Source organism: Sturnus vulgaris, chromosome 5 (genome assembly GCF_052056855.1).
Source record: "Sturnus vulgaris isolate bStuVul1 chromosome 5, bStuVul1.hap1, whole genome shotgun sequence".
Classification (NCBI taxonomy): Eukaryota; Metazoa; Chordata; class Aves; order Passeriformes; family Sturnidae; genus Sturnus; species Sturnus vulgaris.
Window position 1 is genome coordinate 24,413,488 of NC_142247.1, and position 20,460 is coordinate 24,433,947.

The following is a 20,460-nucleotide window of genomic DNA, read 5'->3' on the forward strand; positions in this document are numbered from 1 at the left end:
CAGCTTGTGATGATGCTGTGTATCACAAGAGCCTCAGTCACCCATTACATCAATTCACATGTGAAGAAAGGGTTCCACTGCAGAGACCTGCACAAAAAGCTGATCAGGACAACAACAGAAGAGTATGGCAAACTCGCTGTAAACCTTCTGTGGACCCATTTTAGCAGACCAGAAGCCTGGCAGCTTGAATCAGCCTGCTGACATTTACTATCTGGCTTTAAAAAAGACAACTAAGAATATCCCTTTAACTCTTATTTTAGGAGAAAGCTGTAATTCTTCTTTTTCTCATCAAGGTGAAACTTTGTAATTTGCTCCAAAAAAGGACTAGATACAGGTGACAAGACGTAGACAGATTTCTCCCTTAAGTTATGGCAGGAGAGTGGAATGGAAGAAGATAGCCTCTTTCCCTGGACATGGCAGGGATGGGAGAAGAAATAAATTAGAAACCTGATAAAGTGAAAAGACACTTCACTGTTCTGACAAAACATATCAGGGACAACCATGCCACAGGATTACGTTACTCCTGCCAAAACCCCTGGTAAAACAAAGATTCCTAACACAATAAGAGCCACGCAATCCCATATTATGCACATCATCTTGTGTGGGCTAAAGAGGGGGAAAAAGAAAATGACACCTAGCCTTTGGAGGGGGCTCTATTCTGGGCCTTATATCCATTTTAGGCTAAACACATGGGATCCCATCTCTATTCCTCGCTTCATCATGTTTCCCTGCTATCTTCTCCCTTCCTTGCTATTGCCCCGAACATGTCCAAAGCTGCTGAGAGCTGCCCAGTCACACCCACACTTCCCCTGCCCCTCAGCCCCAGTACATGCAGTGAGGGAGCATGCCACTGGGCTGGGTGCAGTGTCTGTAAGCACAGCACGACCACAGGGAGGGTGAAGGAGCCCAGGCTGGGTGCCCCTAATGGACTTATACAGCTCTGAGCAGCTGGAGAAAAGCTGTCAGGGTGAAGGCAGCACCCTGCAGTGCTGCAGCCTGGAGAAACAGCCATGAATGAGTGAACAGTCAAGTCTTCTTTGGTCTTTCTTAGGTAAGAAAGGTACTCACACCTAGGCAACTCTTACTAACAAGATCTCTTCATTTAATTCTTCTAACACTAAAATGTCTCTTTCAGACTAGTACTGGGTTTGATCCTACCAGGTTCCAAAGCTGCCACCTGGCCTTGCAATCTTCAACTAAAGCTTCTTGTCTACAATAATCCAAAACACAGTCAGTGGCCACTGGAGTCCCACAGCCAGCTCCCATTTCATATGAATTAATTTCCTAGGAAGGGAGGGTGAAGCAGTAAATCTTAGCAAGTCATCAGCACACTTAAAGTACAGCGTGCCACTAAGCTGCACTGCCCTGAATTAGAAAAATGTTGAGAGTCAGTTGTGCTTGGTGTGTCAGTTTGATCTCTGCACATCACTCACCTGTACAGACATGCTGGTATAAAGCAGCACATTTTCTGCATATTTATATCACTTTGCATTTGAACAATGAGCACTAGCTGAATTCTAATTTCTGTATTACATGTACTGGAATAACTTGGAATAAAGGGAGTGAATGCTGTAAAACCAGAGAAACCTGCTACATCAACTTTCCCTAACAAGGTATTCGTAACAGTAATTCTTGTAGTCTAGCAGTTAAAGCTCACTTAAAAATTCCCTTAGATTTAATAATCTCAAGACCCCGAAACCCTGACTCGTCACATTTCCTGTAAGCTGCGTTACTTGCTTTTTAGGTGGCAGTAGCCAATATCAGGTTTGGTTTGTTTATTTAAGAATGGAAGTCTCACATTTCCACTAGCTCTACTTAATGCTTTTTTTAACCTTATAAATCAACAGCTCTTGTATACATAAACTAACTCCAGAGCATTACCATCTTCCCTATCTTTAAAACACCAACTTTCATCATAATGCTTCATCTTCAACTGAAAAAGCTTGCTTTAAACAGGAGGAGCAAGTCAATTAAAAAAAAATCTTATTTAGTGCTTGAGAAGCCAATCATGTTGCATGATATAGAAAGCAGCCTTTCTATAAGCCATATTTCTATTGACTTTAACAACAAAAAAAAAAACAAACCAGAAAAAACCAAAACACATGACATAGATAACTAGAATGTTTAATTACTGCAGTCCTTAGATGCACACAGAGTGGCTGCTCTTTTTATCACAATCTTTGCTAAGAAATTAAACAGGTTTCCATACATTTTTAGCCAAACTCATTACAAGTCCATTTATTTACAAAGCAAAAAAAAAGTTAGAAACCCACCTATACCATCCTGGTTTAAGCTAAAAGAGACTGTAATATCAACTGGAAGCAGCATCTCCCATCCTGTAAAGAACACTTAATACATGGAGAAGTTTTTATAAGTATGTTCTAATTCACCTCAGATTGGTTCCATATGCCCCTGATGTCACTCAAAAGTTTCCAATTAATTCAGCACTACCTGAATCACATTTTCATTTTAATTCAATAGCACAATGTGAATTCTTTGCATCTCCAGCATAACTTCTTCATCCAGAGCTACTGAAACAAGTATTTACAAAGGAGGCCAACTGTTACTAAACTGTACACAAATAGCTAAAGCCAAGGAAAAGATGCCTACTATAGTAAAGGTTAACTGAGAATTATCAAGAATTGATGCTAAATACTTTATATCAAAGATCCATTGAAATATACTGTCCAATACAGACGTAAGCAAGAAAATATTACTGTCAATGGTTTCCAAAACTTCTGCCCTCTGGAATTTTATCCAGTTGCAACCCCTAAACAGAATAATAGTGAAGTGAGCAAGCTCTCAATATTAAGCTTTTCTGTAATTTTTTTTAAAACAAAAAGCCTCATTTCAGCTTTCTACAGCAATAGTATCACAGTTCACAATTTGTAGGTATTCTTTATACCTCATCCAGTAGAGAAATCCCTCCACTCTCCTCCTTCTCTCTAAATTAAAGCTCAAATTATGTACGATGATATTAAAAAATGCTTTAGAGGAGTTCTCACTTGCTGAGTGTCTGGTAAGGTTCAAGACATTGCAGTACATACTTGGTCCCATGTGTGAAGGCTTTAGATCACCAGGTTAATTTTTGGCTTTGAATATTAATCCTCCCTCTTTCAGACTAAAAGAAGAACAGAAAACTTTCAGTAGTAAATACTGCAGTGCTCTTGTGTAAAGTTTCTCCACCTGGATGCATAAGTTAAAAGGGAGAATTATGTTCTACCATTCCCCAGCACTACATAGAAATTCATCTCCCACACAAGTCTTTCCCAAAATCATACTTACTGTGGGAGTGAAGATGAAAGCTGCACACTTTTTAATGTTTCCAAAAGAACCAAAATGGGGCAGTGTGCAATGGGAATCTTTTTAGCTTGGACAAGATTAGATGTCAAATCCACCAAAACCTTGGGGGCTCAGTCTCTGTGCAGACATTGCAACGGGTGGTGCCTGGTGAAAGCCTTACCTATGGAGATGATGACAATAAGCAAGGCAGGGATCTAGAGCTCTTGCCAATCCCCAGCATCACTGCTGGCAACTTGACAGAAGAACAATTACACGTCCTTCAAAAGGAAAGCAAATCAGAAGACTGGCATTTTTCCCCCAGTGACTTTTTAAATACATATACCTAATATTTAAAGGTGATAAGAATTCCCCAGTCCTGTAAGCAATACCATCCACTGCAATGAGGGTGGATCAACAGCACAGCAAAGACGACTACAGCCTTCAGAGATGTGAATTTTCCTGGTGAAAACCAAAAATTATGAAAGGTCTAAGTATAAAAATTCCAAACTTAAAATCAATTTAAACCTTAAAAAGAAGATGTATCCCTCTTCTACTTACTGTTTAGAACTGTCTTCTTGGGTGAGGGAAAAGATGAATTCGGTGAGAACACAATCTTTATAGCCTATAAATATACCAAAGAGGTTCACCTTGCAGGATCAGGGGAGTACAGTAATACTAAACTAAACTGTACAAAAACAACTTCCCCTTTTGTTTCGTCTGACCTAATATTGTCCTTTAGCTTTCATTTAATCCAAAAACTCAAAAAAAAAAAAAAAAAGATACCAGCTTTGGAAACCTCCTTTTTGGCACTTGGGAATAAAAAACTAGTAAGTTTTTTAAATAGTTCTAAATGGACAAAATAATGAATAGTTTACTGTCTTAAATAAACAAACCAGGCTTTTCTTCAGTTCTAACAAACTAGTCAGTCTTTTTGGGTTCATATTATAATTATGGCTTCTCTCTCTTATTTCCAGTACCCCTGGATCACATGGGCTACCCTTTGACAGGTTTCACACATTTCTAAGTACACCGTGGATTTAAAACCAAAGCTTGGAGGTCCTAGCAAAATTGTCTCATCAAATTATTTCTGTCTTATGTCCAAACCTGAGGGAACTGTGGGGAAAAGTGTGTGTAAGGTCTTAGAGCACAAAATATTGAGAGGTTTGGTTACAAGAACCCAGAATAGGCATGTCTTCCACAGCAATCTTTGTATTTAAAAGAACACCAGGAGATTAAATCTCCTCATCTCCTAAAAGTGTGGGTGGGGTGGTTTTTTGTTTTGGTTAGACTTGGTGGGGTTTTGTTGTTTGATTTGTTTGCTCTGTTTGCTTTGGTGGGGTATTCTGTTAGGGGGTTTTATTTGTTTGTTTTTAATCCTTTTAGGTTGGTTTATGTCATTTCCTCAAAACCTACTGAAGATTTTAAGAAATAAAGGGAATTCAAGGACAGATGATGCAAGTGATTAGAGGCTTAGAAAGACACACATATGAGGAGGGATTATTAAAGTCTGCCTTGCCTACAGACAAGATGAATGGGAGGGATCATAAGAGAGACACGGAAAATGAGAAGAGACATTGCATAGAATGTTTTTTCATCAGTAGAAAGCAAGTGAATTTCTGTTTGTTTGTTGTTTTTTAAAATAGTGTAAGCCTTTTTATGTGTGATCACATAAGAATTAAATCATCCAAAAAAACAGATTCTGCTGCTAGTCTCACTAAGGCTGAAAGAACAAGAAGATCGACATTAAGCTTCTCTATTCATTAGTAAATAAACCACACCTGTTTCAGGTAAGGTTTTCGTGTTTGTTTGTTTAACATAGAGGAAGAAATCTTACAACTCTAAGTATGTTTTCCACTAATAAAGAGGAAGTTCTGAATAGGCTCCAATGTGCAAGAAATCAACTGGGACTTCTTGTGTCTCTCTCTAACGTATCTGGTACTTGTTAAAAGCAAGCAGACTTCTACACAGACTTCTGAAGGGATGCAGTAAAGGAATTTACGTGTTTTAGTTTTACTGTAAAAGGATTCTTCTCCTCCAAAGCCATACATATAAATTTATAGTCCTGATGAAACGTGGAAGATTCTTGTTCAGTAACGGGTAAGACATCAAATGTGAAGAGCAATATCCAGATCAGCAGATTAAAAAAAGGGTAGCTTTAATAGACCCTTATAGAGGCTTGAGATGCAGTCCTGACACAGTGCTCTTGAAGCAAAAGTCAACACAGTGAGGCATGAGTTAGCACAGCCAGGCTAGTTTGAGCATGAGCTACGTTAACTATTGTAATTGCATAGACATCTGCATGGATTTACTGAGAAAGAAATACAGTATAGCCAGAATCTGAACACCCTAGTCTTCCACAATGCTAACTGCAAAATCAAGTCCCTGAAGAAAGCACTATGACACTTCTTACACTATCCCACAAGCTACATTCCTGCAAGAGCAGTACTTCGTTCATGACAACTAAAACTGCAACTCCTGTTCCCAAATCTTGTTCTGCTTCATATCTTACATCCTGATTTTGAATGCTTTTCAATTATTTGCATTTGAAGTGTTGCAGGAATCAGCTAGTAGTGGATGTTATGCACAGTGAAGCTGCAGCAACTGGCATTAGCAGAGAGGACTGGAAACATTTTACACGGCTGCATTGTCCACGGATTGCACCAGCATCACTGGAGCAATCTGCAATAATCCAGATTATAGTGACCAGGTACTATTGGTAAGGAGAGGCAGGCAAAATCTCCTGGAAGGGCAGCCTTCTTAAATGGATGGTTTTCCAGAACTAAGGCAACCACATGGATATAAATCTATACTCACCAAGTAAAAGCAGAACTGTAAGGCACTCACTATTCCATCACACTTCAAGTAATAGTGGTTTCATGCCCCACTCAGTACTGCCCTACACAGCATAGGTGGACTCTTCTGTGATTCATCCAAGGAAGAGAACATCCATGAAGAGAGAACACCCTCTCCCTCAAAATATTTGGCCTGCAGCAACAGCAGTGACTCTTCTAAATTAAGAATGACCCAAGTGTACTTAAATAATTTCTTTCTTTCAGTCACTTGGAACTTCACACAAAAGGTGACATATGGAGAGTTATTAGCAGAACACACAGTATATTATACTTCAAATAGCCTCAAAGGAGAAGGTATTGAACAGACCTGTTGCTATACACTGGAGAAGCTTTTCGGCTGCAGCAAAAATGTTTAAAGCCCCTCAGACTCTACCATTTACAAACTCTAAAAGCTATATTCACAGTAAATTGTTCTAGCACTTCTGCCAGCTGAATTTAATGATGCCTTCCTACAGTATATACAGCAGCACTTTCAGAACTGTCATTTTACCTGTCCAGAGAAAAGGTGTCACTTTCTCATAAAGAAAGTCCTTAGCTGGGCTTAAAAGACACATGTAATAACCTATAGGCTGGAGAATTCCTTTAAAACCCACACACCTAGAAACTGGATTTAGTAGTCTATGTTATACAGACTACGAGATCCAGCTTCTGCTTTGACACCACTATTTTCCCCAGACTTTATTTAATGGATCTCATCTTACTTACAACATGTCCTATCCTGCTACCAAATCCAGCTCCAAGGCATTCTTCACACAGCAAGTCTCCCTAGTCTGTTCAGGCTCTTGAGAACCCCCCCACCAGCTCTGTATTGTTATGTTGTGCACTGCACTGTTCTTTTCCATCCATGCTTGGGAACGGCAGCTTTAACTTCAGCTGTTCTGATGATTTTTATTCAGACTCTAAATAAAAAATAGCGTTCTAATTTCTTGGTTTTTTCTACATAATATAGCCAGTTCTTGTTACTCCAGTGTGTGACCATTTCTACCCCCACAGCTAAGGTAGTAAGAGAAATATTGAAGTTATCCAGGCAGTTTACCCAGGAAAAACACCAATTTGTCGGGACTAAGCACAAACAGCTTTAATACAAGGTCTTACCATCATCTGGAACATACAACGTGCTGCTACCATACCTATTACGACTTCTGTGATATCTGACACAACTTGTAAAGCCCAAATCCTGGAGCATCACAATTGCATATAACTCTAAACGTGTACAGAGCTGCATTTCCATTCCTCATGGTCACAGGAAGGGAAGCCGACACCAATTCTGATCAAAAATCAGACAGAAGACCAATGCTTTTATAAAATTGCCTTAAACATGAGATTTATTCTTTTTTAAGTCAATACACATGTACAATAAGCAACACAGCATTAGCCACGATGCTTTATACTTTTAAGCAAATCAGCTAGACTACAGAGTTTAACCCTTAAATATGCCAAAAATTATGAAGATATACAACTTTTCTCCATGGCCACGCTAAGGTAGGTAGAATACTATTTTTACAGCAAGATCAATGAAGGGGAAACTAATCAGTTCAACTTTCAACAGAGAAGAACAAAGGAAATGCATAACACTGTTAACTCCAATAGCAAGTGTGTCCACCTTACCGTGTGAAGAGCATTGTAGATTCCAGTAGTAATGCCACAGTGTATAGGGTTACCTATTTTTAAAGCATTTCATTATTCTGAAGCAATTGGAATCATGCCATCTCCTTTTCATCACTGTCAATTAACGGGCTGGAGGGATGGAGAATACTGCTAATGCACAGTACAGGAAAATACAACCCCCCAACCCCAAAACCTTTACCCCAGTCACAACTTAAGGAAGATCTTCCCTCACAAACAGTTGATCCTTGCACTTCAAACCATAAAGTTCATTTGTTGTCAGACCCAAGATCTCAGCACAGAAAACAATTTCTGCCAATATCCCAAGTCAGCTAGAGCAACCTTGTTTTTCCTTTCCTGCAGTGCATGGGAAGATAGGGCCACTTTTTTACACTTTGAGCTGAGCATTTCGGAAAGAATTTTAAACTAAAAAGCCAAGTGCCTTCATCAACAGAACGCTTACCATTAAAGCCATTAAATACATGAAAGGATCACAAGCTTTGCCCATACATGTTTATGTTTATAAATATCATATGAACAAAACAGAAATAAAGAACGATGAACTTGCCAGGAGACTATAAGAAAAACTATTCCATAAAGCCATTCATCATGGATATATGGTATATTCTTACTTTATCCCTAGAACACACAGGTGCACTTTTTCTGTCAAGTTCCATTCCTGCCACAGCCCTCTTTTGACTTCATAAAAGGAACCATAATAGCTCTCTGCTGCCAGATACAATCACCTGCTCTAGAGTTTATTAAACAAACCCTTGTTTTCACCACTGTGATCGAGACAGTCATGGCATTAAATCACCGGCAATATTGACTCTGGTGAGTAAGTTCTCTATTACAAACTTGTATCCCTGTAGTTTCGATTGAGGGAATATCTCGAGCGTTGGTTTCTATGAAGTCAACATCCAGTTTCATTTCATTTTCCTATACCAAAAAGCGTTCAGAGTATGAGCGAATCACGCAGGAAGAAACCTTCCCTTTAGATCGTCAGCCTAGCAAACGTGGAGACCTCAGGGGGAACGTGCCGCAGGTTGGCGGCTGCCTGTCAGAGCCCGGCACCCAAATGCCCCGGGCATCCCCAGCCCGCCTGCTCTCTCCCGCACGCCTTACCCTCGTCTTGCGGCGCCGGTGCCGCTCGGGGTCCGAGTAGGTCCTGTCCACGGCGAGCGCCGTGTCGCTGCCCGGCATGCTTGCGCTGTTATTGCTGTTGCTCCTGCCCGCTGCCCCGCGCCGTGCCGCCCAGGGCCGCCCATGCACCAGCCCCGCGGCCGCGGGACTGAGCGGGATCGGGATCGGGATCGCGATCGGGATCGCGGCCGCCGCGAGGGAGCGCCGGGCACGCCCCGCCCGCACGGCCCCGCCCGCGCCGCGGCCGCTCCGCTGCTCCCCGGCCCGCACGCACCGGGTCGGCCCCGCCGCACGGGGCCTGAGGGGCCGCGGACCGGCTGACCCCTCCTTCCACCCGCCCGAGAGGGGATGAAGGTGAGAGGGAGCTTAGCCAGAGGGGCTGCGCCAGAAGTCCCTTCGTTTGTTTAATTGTCAAGGCCGTCGTGTCTGAGCAGGAGCTGGGACACAGTGATCCCGCAGAGGAATGGCTGAACAGAGGGATGACAGTAACTCCTGCTGACCGCCGCTCGTGTGGGTCCGATCCAGGTCTTGCAGGGAGTTACCATAAGCTATCTCTACTTCCCTTAAAAAAAAACTAAACCCTATGTCTACAGTGAAACCTCAGAAAGCACAGAATGTCCTAAAGGTTCAAAAGTCCAAAGGGGAAAGAAAGGAAGAAACCTGAAGTATTGTGTTGTCAGTTTTGGGCAGACACTTGTAAGGTTTTGACTTCGGCAGCCTAAGGTACCCGGACACAACTGAGCACTGCTGCTCAAAAGCCCTTTGATACCTAGAAGTTTTCACAATATAATGGTGTAAACATTCTGTCAAACCAACTAAATAATCAGAGCTTGCATTTTCCAAAGTGGTCAGTGGAGCACTGCAACCAATTCAGCCCTGTTTTCTGCACATTCCATGTGTGAGATAAATCCTTCAATATCCTGGCACAGGGGATCTTCAAAGGACACTTCTGAATGCTCAGGGAAAACTTGTTTTCAGGGCATGTGCATGCCAATGCACTTAAATTCCTAAGAGTTGAGTGGAGTTTCTGACTGATCTTCGTATTTATCTTCAGACTTTCTGTGCTGAGGAATGCATTTAAGTGACACTTAACACATTTTAACCCACTGAAAAGTGCAAGTAAAATACTGTTTTATAATCAGTAAGTCGCAGGGGAAACGTATTTCTTTTCCTTTCTGAAATAAACAGACTTGTTGAGTTACCACCTCTAATTAAGACGCACGTAAATCTGGACTTCCTTCAGGCCAACTCCCTTGCAGGAATCTTCACTTTTTAGGTAGAGTTTTTTCATGCTCGTGCATGAGTCACATTGCTTTTTTTCTCTAGTTAGAGACAGCAACAGTCCCAAGGCATGTGGGTATATAAACATACTTAAATATCAACATAGTTAACTATCCTAGGAGGACCTTGCAGCTTTAAAAAAATATTTCCCTCTCACCGTTTGTTTTCTTTATTGGAATCATATGTTCCAACATAACAGTACTTAGTACTGTTAGTACTTAGTACAAAGGTTAATTATCTGACACGAGGACCTTGATAGCGTTTTCAAATAATGAGGTCTTCATAAATGAAAGACCCGGAATTCTAAAATAAAAAGAAATATCAGGCCTCACCTTCTTGCTTCTTCAACTTTAACACCAGTTTTAACAAAGTTATCCCAAAGTAAACAATGAGTGGGTTTACTAAAGGAAGCACTATTTTCCTAATGCAGTATTCAAAGTATCAAACTAACACTAGATACTGCACATGGATGGTGACTTGCCACCCTTCTTATACTTCTTATGACACTGAATGAGTTGTCTGAAGTTAAAAGGTTGCTGGGAAAAAACATAAATAGAAATTGTTTTTTCAATCCTTCAGCTCAGACATGAACATTAATTCATGTGCCAGAGGGTGAGGAACTCTGGAGGTAAAGGTGAGTAAAAATTAAATAGGCAAATGTTGTGAGGCTTGGAGTTTTCACTGAAGTAATAATTGCACATTTCCAAACAGGAATGTGTGGTTTTCAGCACCTAGGATGAAACACCCTTATTTCCTCAGAAACTTTCAGGGATTTTTTTAAAGACTTGCCAGATGTAGTTGATCAAAGCATAGAAGAGGTAAGCAGTTGGAATAGGGATACATAAAACACTGCGACTGCTTGATGTTTTAGTAATAGAAGGCTTATTATAAGTCATACTTTATTCAAAAGTTTAAAAGTTTTATTTACATATCAGCCTTATTTAAATAGTACCAGCAGACTAGCCACAAAATGGTGAACCTTCTCTTCAAGATAAAAAGAGGCAGGAATATGCAATACATATTTAGAGGTAGTATCAACATACATACTACTAAATTTACAAAGAAAGCTCTGTCCTAATGTAGCCTCTAAGAAGAGAACATAATCCAGCTGGTCTCATAAGACCCCAGTGCTGCATTAGTCACACCTTCCAACCAAGCTGTTGGATCTGTTGCTTGGGCACTGCTCTCAGTGGTGCATACCAGAAACAACAGCTCCCTGGCTGTCACCAGCACTGAGCAGTTCCTGGAGGAGCTGTGACCACAGGACAGCAGGCCAGTCAATTAGGAACAACTGCTGCACACAGCAGCAAGTCATAGTGGAGGATAAATAGCTGCTTGGGTGGAGGTGCCTGTCCCACAGGTCAGGAGAGTCCTTCCACACAAGCTGATTTAGGAATCATTTTGACATTATCTGCAAGTGCCACATCTCAAGAAATGGTTGTTTTCATATGTTGGACTTAAATCATCTGCACCTTCAGAATTTATGTCAAATTGTGGTGAAATGCAATTCTCTGACCAAAGGCTGCTCTTTTCCCCTTTTATCTTCCTTCTCACACATGGGCCAATTGGTCCTTCCTGAGCTGCAGCAGGAGCATGTTCTTATCCTACAGCACATTTGCAGAATGCATTTCATTTGGCTTGGCTGAACAAAGACCACCTGCCCTCCTCTTGCACACACAGCTGGTTTGTACAGCTCTCCTTCCCCACTCCAAAACAGACGTGATGCCCTGAATGTGGCAGAATACTGCACAGCACAGTACTACTGAGAGCCTCACTGGGTACTTCTCTCACTGTTATTTTCAAAAGCCCACAGAGTTTAAATAAATGTTCTTCCCACACACTGCACCTGCTTTCTACTGAACCTTAACTCCACTAATGCAAATTCTTCCAGATAGTGGCAGGAGCATGAGGCTGGACTCACAGTAACATAGATAGAAATGGTAATCCATATAGTCATTCTCTCATCCTTTGTTCTTCTCAGAAAGTATTTAAAAAAATCATTTATATGACTTAAATTAATTGTAAAATACTAAATCATTCTGCCCATCAATTCTGCCAATTTTAAAGTCTAAATACCTCAAAATCCCTCACTGAGTGCCCAGTTGTCAGTGCCCCTTCTTTTCCAGTCCTTTCCCTCACTTCAGCATGCTGGCATGATCCACAACGTTTAACTCTTGGTATTTACATTGTTTTGCCTACCCTTTTAATGTGCCCTTTTAAAGAGTGCTGCTTATTAGAAACAGAAGGTCTAGTTAAGACTTACGATCACTGTACAAGAGTATTCACCATTGTATTTGGTTTTCAGAGGGACAGACATCAATATTGCATTTGCCTGTATTGCCATGTTTTAGGAAAACCTCTGGAGGTACAGCAGAGGCGCTGTCCAAGGGAGGGCTGTCAGCTGGAGCCTGAGCTTTCTAGAGATGATTCTTGTCTCACTCTTCCGTTCAGGAACTGCATCTTTGCCATCCATTTTTTGCCCCATGACCACGTGCACAGAAGACACATGCTGTGACACTCCTACCTGCAAGCCATAAATTACCTATACGGACTTAGGCATAGGCCATAGAGGGAGCAAAAGTGCAAGTGCACTTGTGGGATTGCCTAACAAAACCCAACTCCCACACAATGCAATCCCCTAGATGGTGTCACGCACACACACTGGGAAGTAACAAAAAAACCCCAAACAAACCTTTATAGAGGTGGAAAACATGGAAACTCTTCCATTTGGAGGCTGGCTCAAGGTTTGGCCCCATTCTCTTTCCAGTTTTATCATGAATCTGAATCTTGGCAATTTACTTTACTTCTTTGGACTTCTACTACCCTATCTGTAAAAGGAGAAGGACAGCAAATCTTTCTCATGTGGAGAACCTTGAACTCCTCCAGAATTAAAAGTGCTATTATTAAATGTTCATGGGGAGAAATTAAATATCTGATGTCAAAGGTATGTTGGCAAAGGTACAATCAGGAAGAAGACGAAGGTCCCTTTACCCACAATGGTAACATCTGTACTCTAAACAGGATACTGGGGCTTCTTTTGAGAGATTTTTTAACTTGTCCTCCAAATCTTTCTTCCAGAAGGTTTCATCAACCAGCCTCCAGGGAAAGGGTCTACGTGAAAAGAGACTGTTAGTCATTTCCAAGTGTGAGAGCAAGTGGGGTAGTGGTGAGTGGCATTGGTCTTGCAGTTAACCCTGAGTGCACTGTCATGGTTCTCAGTTCCTCTCCCAAAGCATGAGCCTTTCACACCACACGCACAGCAAAGGAGATATTCTCCTTGTTTGTAGCCAGCACAAACTGCCATGGGATCACACTAAGACCTGAAGATTGTATTGCTAAGCTGTAACAAGCATTCAGAAGATGTTAATAAACATTCAGATATCAAACAAAAATTTTAAATCAACCCCTCTCCTCCTGTCCTCTTCTAATTAAGAAATGTTTTATGTGCTTTCACAATAAAACAGCTCTGGACACTCTGTGAGTATGCATTTTCTATACAGTAAAAAACTGCAAAACAAAACTTTCATGTATTAGGGAAATGCATTTATAGGGAGTAAAGTAAAGAGAAGCAAGTGAAAAATTCCAGTTCAGGGTAACAGCAGTTCTCCTTTTTCCTTTCCCCTGTGTACTATTGTGTGCCCCTTACTGTGTGATGAGAGCCAATTTCAAGGCCTTTCCTCGTTCTCATACAACCTAGGAAAATAAGTCCTCACTGCTGCTACTGAGTGACAGTGATAGTGCAAACAGTACCTACAGGATGGTGGCAGTGTTTTGCATTTCAGATGCTATGGATAAGAGCCACCTTTGTAGCAGACTGGAATGCCAACTGTTCTGTATACCCAAGAAGTCGCCTGGAGCCCAGCTATTTACATTAAAGATAGCCCACATTGCAGAGGCAAGTACAGAATTCTCCCTCTAGCAACGTGAATGGTTGCTGCTCGTCAGCTTACAAATTTTCTTCTGCCTCACAGTATGTGATTTGTGGCTGCCTGAGAATGAATGTATGCAGCCTCTTTGTCCCAAATCAGCTACTTTGACACTGTCACAGGGCATGCAGGACCAACAGCTGCAGCCTGCTGGCACATAAAGGTGTACCCCCTTCCAAAACAAATATGAACTTGCATCCAAACCATTCAGGCTGTTGCCAGAAGACTACCAGCCTGAATCTCCTATTACTTCATATTCTCGTGGTTATATCAGGGCAACATTTTATCTCAAATTAAAACAAGCACACTAGACATAGCCCATGAGTACAAGCATTGCTCTTGGAATGTGCCACCCGAACCCAGTCTGTGAGCAGCAGCACCTGCAGTCCCCCTGAGGTAGCCTGTAGCTGGGTAGCTGACATCTGAGCTCCTAAAGGCTCTGTAAGTTAATACACGACAGCTTTCATCCCACTGCTCAATGGCCATAGCTGCACAGAATCCCAGCTCAGTTTGTGACTGAGGGCTGCACATAGAGATAGCAGACTCTGTGTGCTGGATAGGAACCTGTCAATTTTTGTCTATGAAGTACATGGTGGTGGCTCTGCATAAGTTATGTCATGCTGAATGTGTGACATCAATTATTTCCATATGAACTGACAATGTCAAATGCAGAATTAGGACTTGCTTGCCAGTCAACCAGAAAACACAGATGGGTTATGAGAGGACAGAAAAATTAATGATTATACAAGTAATCCTACACCTTCTCCTGGTGAGAATTGTTGCAACATAGCCCTCTGAGTTTTATTACAGTGACTATCTACAGAGATGCAAGTTACAGGGACCTGAAGCTCAAATTCCCTCACTAACATAAAAGGTAATCACCTACACCTCATCTAACTGTGGAAATTTTCCAAGTGCCTGATTTTTAACAATAAATTGCAAAAAAAAAAACCCCAGAGCATAGCATACATCTTATGCTAAGTACATGGGTACTATTTTATTATCATTATTAGTACATGGGTACTATATTATGCCAAGTACATTGGTATCAACCATTTTTTATAAGTATCCACAACACACTCCCTTTACACATCTAAATATAGTAACATTTCAAGAAGCCACTTCTGGGTTATTACTATATAATTTTACAGGACAGTTTTCAATGAATAATTTTTTTTTCTAATAGATACTACATTTTACTTTCATATAATTTTTTTAATGGCAAAAATACAGGTCCATTGATCAAAGTCTTGCCAATGGCTCCAATATGCAAGGCCTTTATAACATGTTTCTGCACATTCCACAGCAGATCCACTCACTACTACTGTTCCAAAGACAAGAGGAGAGCTTGATAACTTCCTGCATGTTGTTAGAACTGAAACATCTATATGCATATGTTCCTGCGCCTGACTATACAATTTTGAGTACTGAAATAATGTTTCAGATTGGAATTTAGATTTAGATTAATTTTGATATGAAACTATTTGACTGTGGAGGCAAACCGTAAGATATAACACGATTGTTATTTTTAACTATCTGGGTGCTATTAGATGCTTCAGAATAGTCCATAAGAGAGTTAAGCGGGAAAAAAAAAGTTTTTTAAACAATGTTCATAATGATTCTTTGGGACTTTTAAAATCATGATTTAGTAAGGTATTATTCATTACAAAATTTGGGGGACAATTTTTGACAGACTGAAGTCTTCTGCTTCATTCTTTTACAACCAATTAATTATATGAGATATCACATAATATCATTTTCTTATCCTTGAGACATGAGTTTAGCAGAGATATATAAGAAGCAGCTTATTCTGCAATATTTTTGGAAGCCATATCAACACAGTAGAGCCTAGTATTTTAGAGGAAGTTTCTCCTGAATTTCCATTACTGGAAGATGTTATGGCATGAGATCAGTAGAAAACAGAACAGTGAAAAGACACATTTCCCAATAAAAATTCCTATTCTGCTATAAAGCAATGCCATTTTCTGGAACAAAATTAATGCCTTTTTCCCCAGCATAACTGTAACCAATCTTTTCTTACTAGAATTATATGCATGAAGGGCAGGATTTCTTTTTCCTTACCAATACAGCTATGTCAATGAAGCATTTATACATAAAGCAATCCTAAGGCAACAAAAGCAAAGAGAACCTCATTGTCCACAGACCTGACAGGACAGGAGAAGACACCCTGCAGCAGATAGGCTGCTCTGGGACTGGAATAAACTGAAGCCCTCTTCCCTTTCAATGCCCACCAATGTACTCATCACCAGCTGGCCTCAAGTATCACTGAAAAATGAAGCTGCCCCTCTTCTTGGCTCAAAAAAACCCCCAAAAACCAAACAAACAAAAAAAATCCAAAACTAGTTTTTGCAGCAGGGTTTGGGGTGGTCTGATATGGAGGGTTGCAAAGTAGTTGCCCCTGCTTGAGCTACGAATAGGTCCCCACTTCTGTTTTGTAACCACCTCAGGATAACAATTTTACAGATATCAGAATTTTCAAGCCCAGACAGAATAAAGGCACGATGTTATTAACAAGAATCTCAGAGACACTTGGATATCAAAAGAGAAGAAAAAATTGTTACAGGCCTACCAGTGTTCTTTTACAAAGTTCCCTTAAATTTATTTGTGTTTGTGTGTGTATATCTCACACATATACACAGCCTTATCAATAACTTTAAGTATTTTAAGGGGAGAAGTTTAATGTTCCAGTTTGTTCATTCCACTAATACAGATTATTTCATGTAAGTTTTGGAACACTTGTAAATTAGGACTCAGTAGAAAGTATTGGTGCAGTATATAAACTAATAGCCATGTAAAGACCGTAAAAGCAACAATGCATATATCAATATAATTAAGAGTTCTAGGGTGCAGGCACACAGAAGTTACAACAAAGTAACACAGCCAAGAAGAAGTCCTATTAAATAAATAAATTATTAATTCAAATTTAATATTAATTAACTTACAAACCCTTCAGAAAAAAGTGGTATCATAAACACATAGGATCTGACAAGTCCTACTTTGCAAGTCTGGCCCTTTCCAATTTCAGTGATTTTCAGCATTTCAATCACAGAGGTCTGATACAACTACAAAACAACAGAGCATAGTCTTCATTTACACTCACCAAAAACTGGCATTTCTTACAATGAAAGATTGCCTTTTTTCTAAACAGTATATTTTCTCATATTTTCTGTCCTTTGAGATATCATATCATAAACCTTACCCAGTTTGAAAACTTAACAGGAAAATGTTACTAAAAATTATTTTTCATTTCTGCCACAAGTATTCACAAAAATAACCTACCATTCTTCAGCAGTCCTGTTTTGTTACGCTGAACCTCTAAACATGGCTTGATGATTTGCTTGAGCTGAAAGCCTGAAGTTGTGCCTGAGCTGGTGAGCAGAGCCGTGCTGGTCACAGCCTGCAGCCCTGCTGAGTGCACAGCCTGCAGCTGCACAAGAGCCCTCTCCACACACGCCCCTTTCCGAGATGAAGGATGATCCCAGCTACAGGTGGGGCCTCCCCAGCACAGCCACCAGCTGACATCAGCGTCCTTGCATTTATGGCCATGGGAAGGTATCCGAGGCCTCGAGGCCATAAAAAGAAATGGCTGGGAGGTGATATCAGTGTGGAAGCAACCCATGCAAGCTGCCCCAGGAAGGAACTTGGGCACAGGAGTATTCAGACTATGTATTTAAGCTGCAATGAAAACCACTGATTGCTTAGTTGATACAACTTCAGAGGTAGTATGTAGAACTGATGGCTGGTAGCCTGTAATGCTATATGTGTATGTATTATCAGGGCAGAGAGATGTACCTTTAATGCCCGTGTTTAGAATCTTATACTCTAAATCTGGCTTGTAATTTAGATTCAACAATAGTGAGCTGCTCTGAGAGCTGGTCCAGGTGAGAGCTATTTCTGTCAAAACAAAATAAATTATCTTCTACTGACACATCTTTTCAAGCTGTGGTGTTGACTCAGGAAAGTGGGCAGGGACTCATGCCTGAGGGCAGAAGGCAGAACATAGCAGAAGTAAAAACTAAAGCTGATCGTGCAATCACATTCTTAGCTGACAGAGGTTTGATTGTGTCATAGCACATAGGGTACGTGTGTATCCAAAGACTCTTAATGTAGACATGGAGTCAGATGTTAAGTCATCTATTACTTACGAAACTTCATAAATCATGGGCACCCCAAAATGAGCTAGTAAACTTTTAGAATGAGCTATTTTCCTCAGTTGTTTTTTTTTTTTTTTTCTAATAGAACTTCAATAACCACTTGAATCGGTTAGGCTTCAGAAAAATAACAAACAGCTTCATCCAAGCAAAAACTTAGCAAGAAGCTTCAGCATGAATTTTCTGGTAGAGCTGAGATCAGCAGTTATATCTGAATATCATAATACCAGCTGCTGAAACTAAGATGAGGGAAAGATGAAAACTAGCAGAACTGCCTGAAGGACCAAAAATGCAAATGTGGCATTAGAACATCTGTGGAGATAAAGCATCATACATAAACAATTATCTGGTTTTCAAGAAAAGAGAAAAAACTTTTCTACATAACTAAATAGCTGAGCCAGCAGAAATATGCTCATCTTCTCCAAGAATGAGTCATCTCCAGGAGATGCTTCACTAAATCTCTAGAAACTTTTCCTTTTGGTACTGGTAAGTTTTTGCTACTGATAAATTTCCTTTAGTTATTTGGACTTCACATAGTCATTCTCCAAAACGACAATGCATTTATTTTTCTAAGGCATCCAATAGTATGAAATGAAGGTGCATGTATACACAACTCGGCTTCACTGATGGAGAAAAGAAGTAGATAAGTTCAACTAAATCAGCAGGGAATTCTTGTATGCCTCTGTAGTGAATAGAGACAACAGCAAATAAACATTGGAAAGATAAACAAGGTCCCTAAGCATTTAAATAGCTTGACGTGAATCATCTTAAGATGAAAATAAAAACAAACAAATATTCAGTAACTCTCAGCATGACATTTTCAGCCATCTATCAAAATTATCCAGCAATTTAAGCTCAGAAGAGATTAACTGACCCCACATAGTTGGGTTTTCTCCCCACGAGGTGTGTTCTGTATTTACAGACAGCTTTTATGTTCTCTTTGCATGCACAGATCTGAACTTGCTGCAGCTTGTTTGCATTGCAACAAACCTTTTTTTTTTTACTTGATTCCCCCAGAACTTCTTGACATAACCCAAGTGACCCAGAGATTAGCTCAGTTGTCAGAGTGTGGTGGTAATAATGACAAGGTCACAGGTGTCACCCCCATATGGGCCATCAGCCATTTAAGAGCTGCACTCCACGAGCCCTGTGGATGCCTTCCAACTCAGAACATTCTGTGATTTTGTTTCCTTTTCTAACTTCTAGACCTGCACATATAGAAATATGTGTGGGCAAATACATGCACATGAGCATTTCCCACTCTTCTAGTTTCCTAATATGCCTCAGCAGTTGTGAATGACACTTCAGCAAGTAAATCCCTTCATGCCTATCATCAACATCCTCATATCGCCATGCAAGCTCAGAAAGAAGAATAACACCAGAGAGAAAACTCTGAGGTTAAAAATACACTGCTCAAGCTCCCTTCTCTGTTCATTAGATATTCTACAGACATGCATATGTATAAACACACATCATAAATTTATGCCTCCCTGGTGCTAACGGCATTTCATAGGCAGAGCAAGCAGTTTACATGTGGCATTACAGGGTGGGCAGGGGAATACCCAAATCATGCAGCCCTGACTTCAGTCTTCCAAAAGGCAGAGTAGTTCTTAGCTGCTGTTGGAGCACTCTATTGGATGGACCATAAAACAGGGCAGTGGGAAGAAAGTGAAGAGCTCCTTTGAGAAAGGATGTACCAGTCTTGGTACATTTCTACCCCAAAAAGAAAAAAGTAAGTGGACTTGTTCTGCTTGTTACAGGTTGACTGGAGAGGTTTCTGAGCTATTTTTATTAATAAATTCTTGCAAAAGATTTTTAAAATGACATGAAGTTGTGATAGACCTTTAGATTTTTGTGAACGTTATCAATTTTCAACAGCTAAGGCCCCTTTCAAATCACTTCTGGTATGGCCAGTGGGTTTTAATTCTATAAATCGTGGGCAGACATTAAAGCAAGGAAAAAACAGTCTGGTAATTCAATGAGCTAGTGCTTCTCATGCTCTGCAGAACCATTCAAAGAAGTCACAGCATTGGTGTCTCTAGATTACTACAGTCCTGCTGCAGATGTGCATTAAAATCCTGTTTCCAGCCACTAGTAAATTTGAAATGCTTTTCACTACAAGTTCCATGGCACTTAGCTCTGAATGTTAGATATGGAGCTCTCAGTTACACTTACTTGTGTGTATCAAGCCAGAAGTTA

At 40.4% G+C, this 20,460-nt stretch overlaps 1 protein-coding gene across 2 annotated transcripts in view; it reads right to left on the minus strand.

The window, feature by feature from the left end:
* Positions 1-20,460, minus strand: part of TMCC3 (transmembrane and coiled-coil domain family 3) — a 132,537-nt gene that overhangs the window by 36,023 nt on the left and 76,054 nt on the right. Inside the window, exon 1 of one of the 2 annotated variants that reach the window (XM_014889307.2) lies at positions 8,865-9,023. The exons of the other annotated variant lie outside the window; for it this stretch is intronic. Coding sequence (XP_014744793.1) covers positions 8,865-8,942 — 78 coding nt within the window. The 5' untranslated portion in view covers positions 8,943-9,023. Of the gene's footprint in view, positions 1-8,864; positions 9,024-20,460 lie in introns of those variants that run through there. 2 annotated transcript variants of the gene reach the window in all.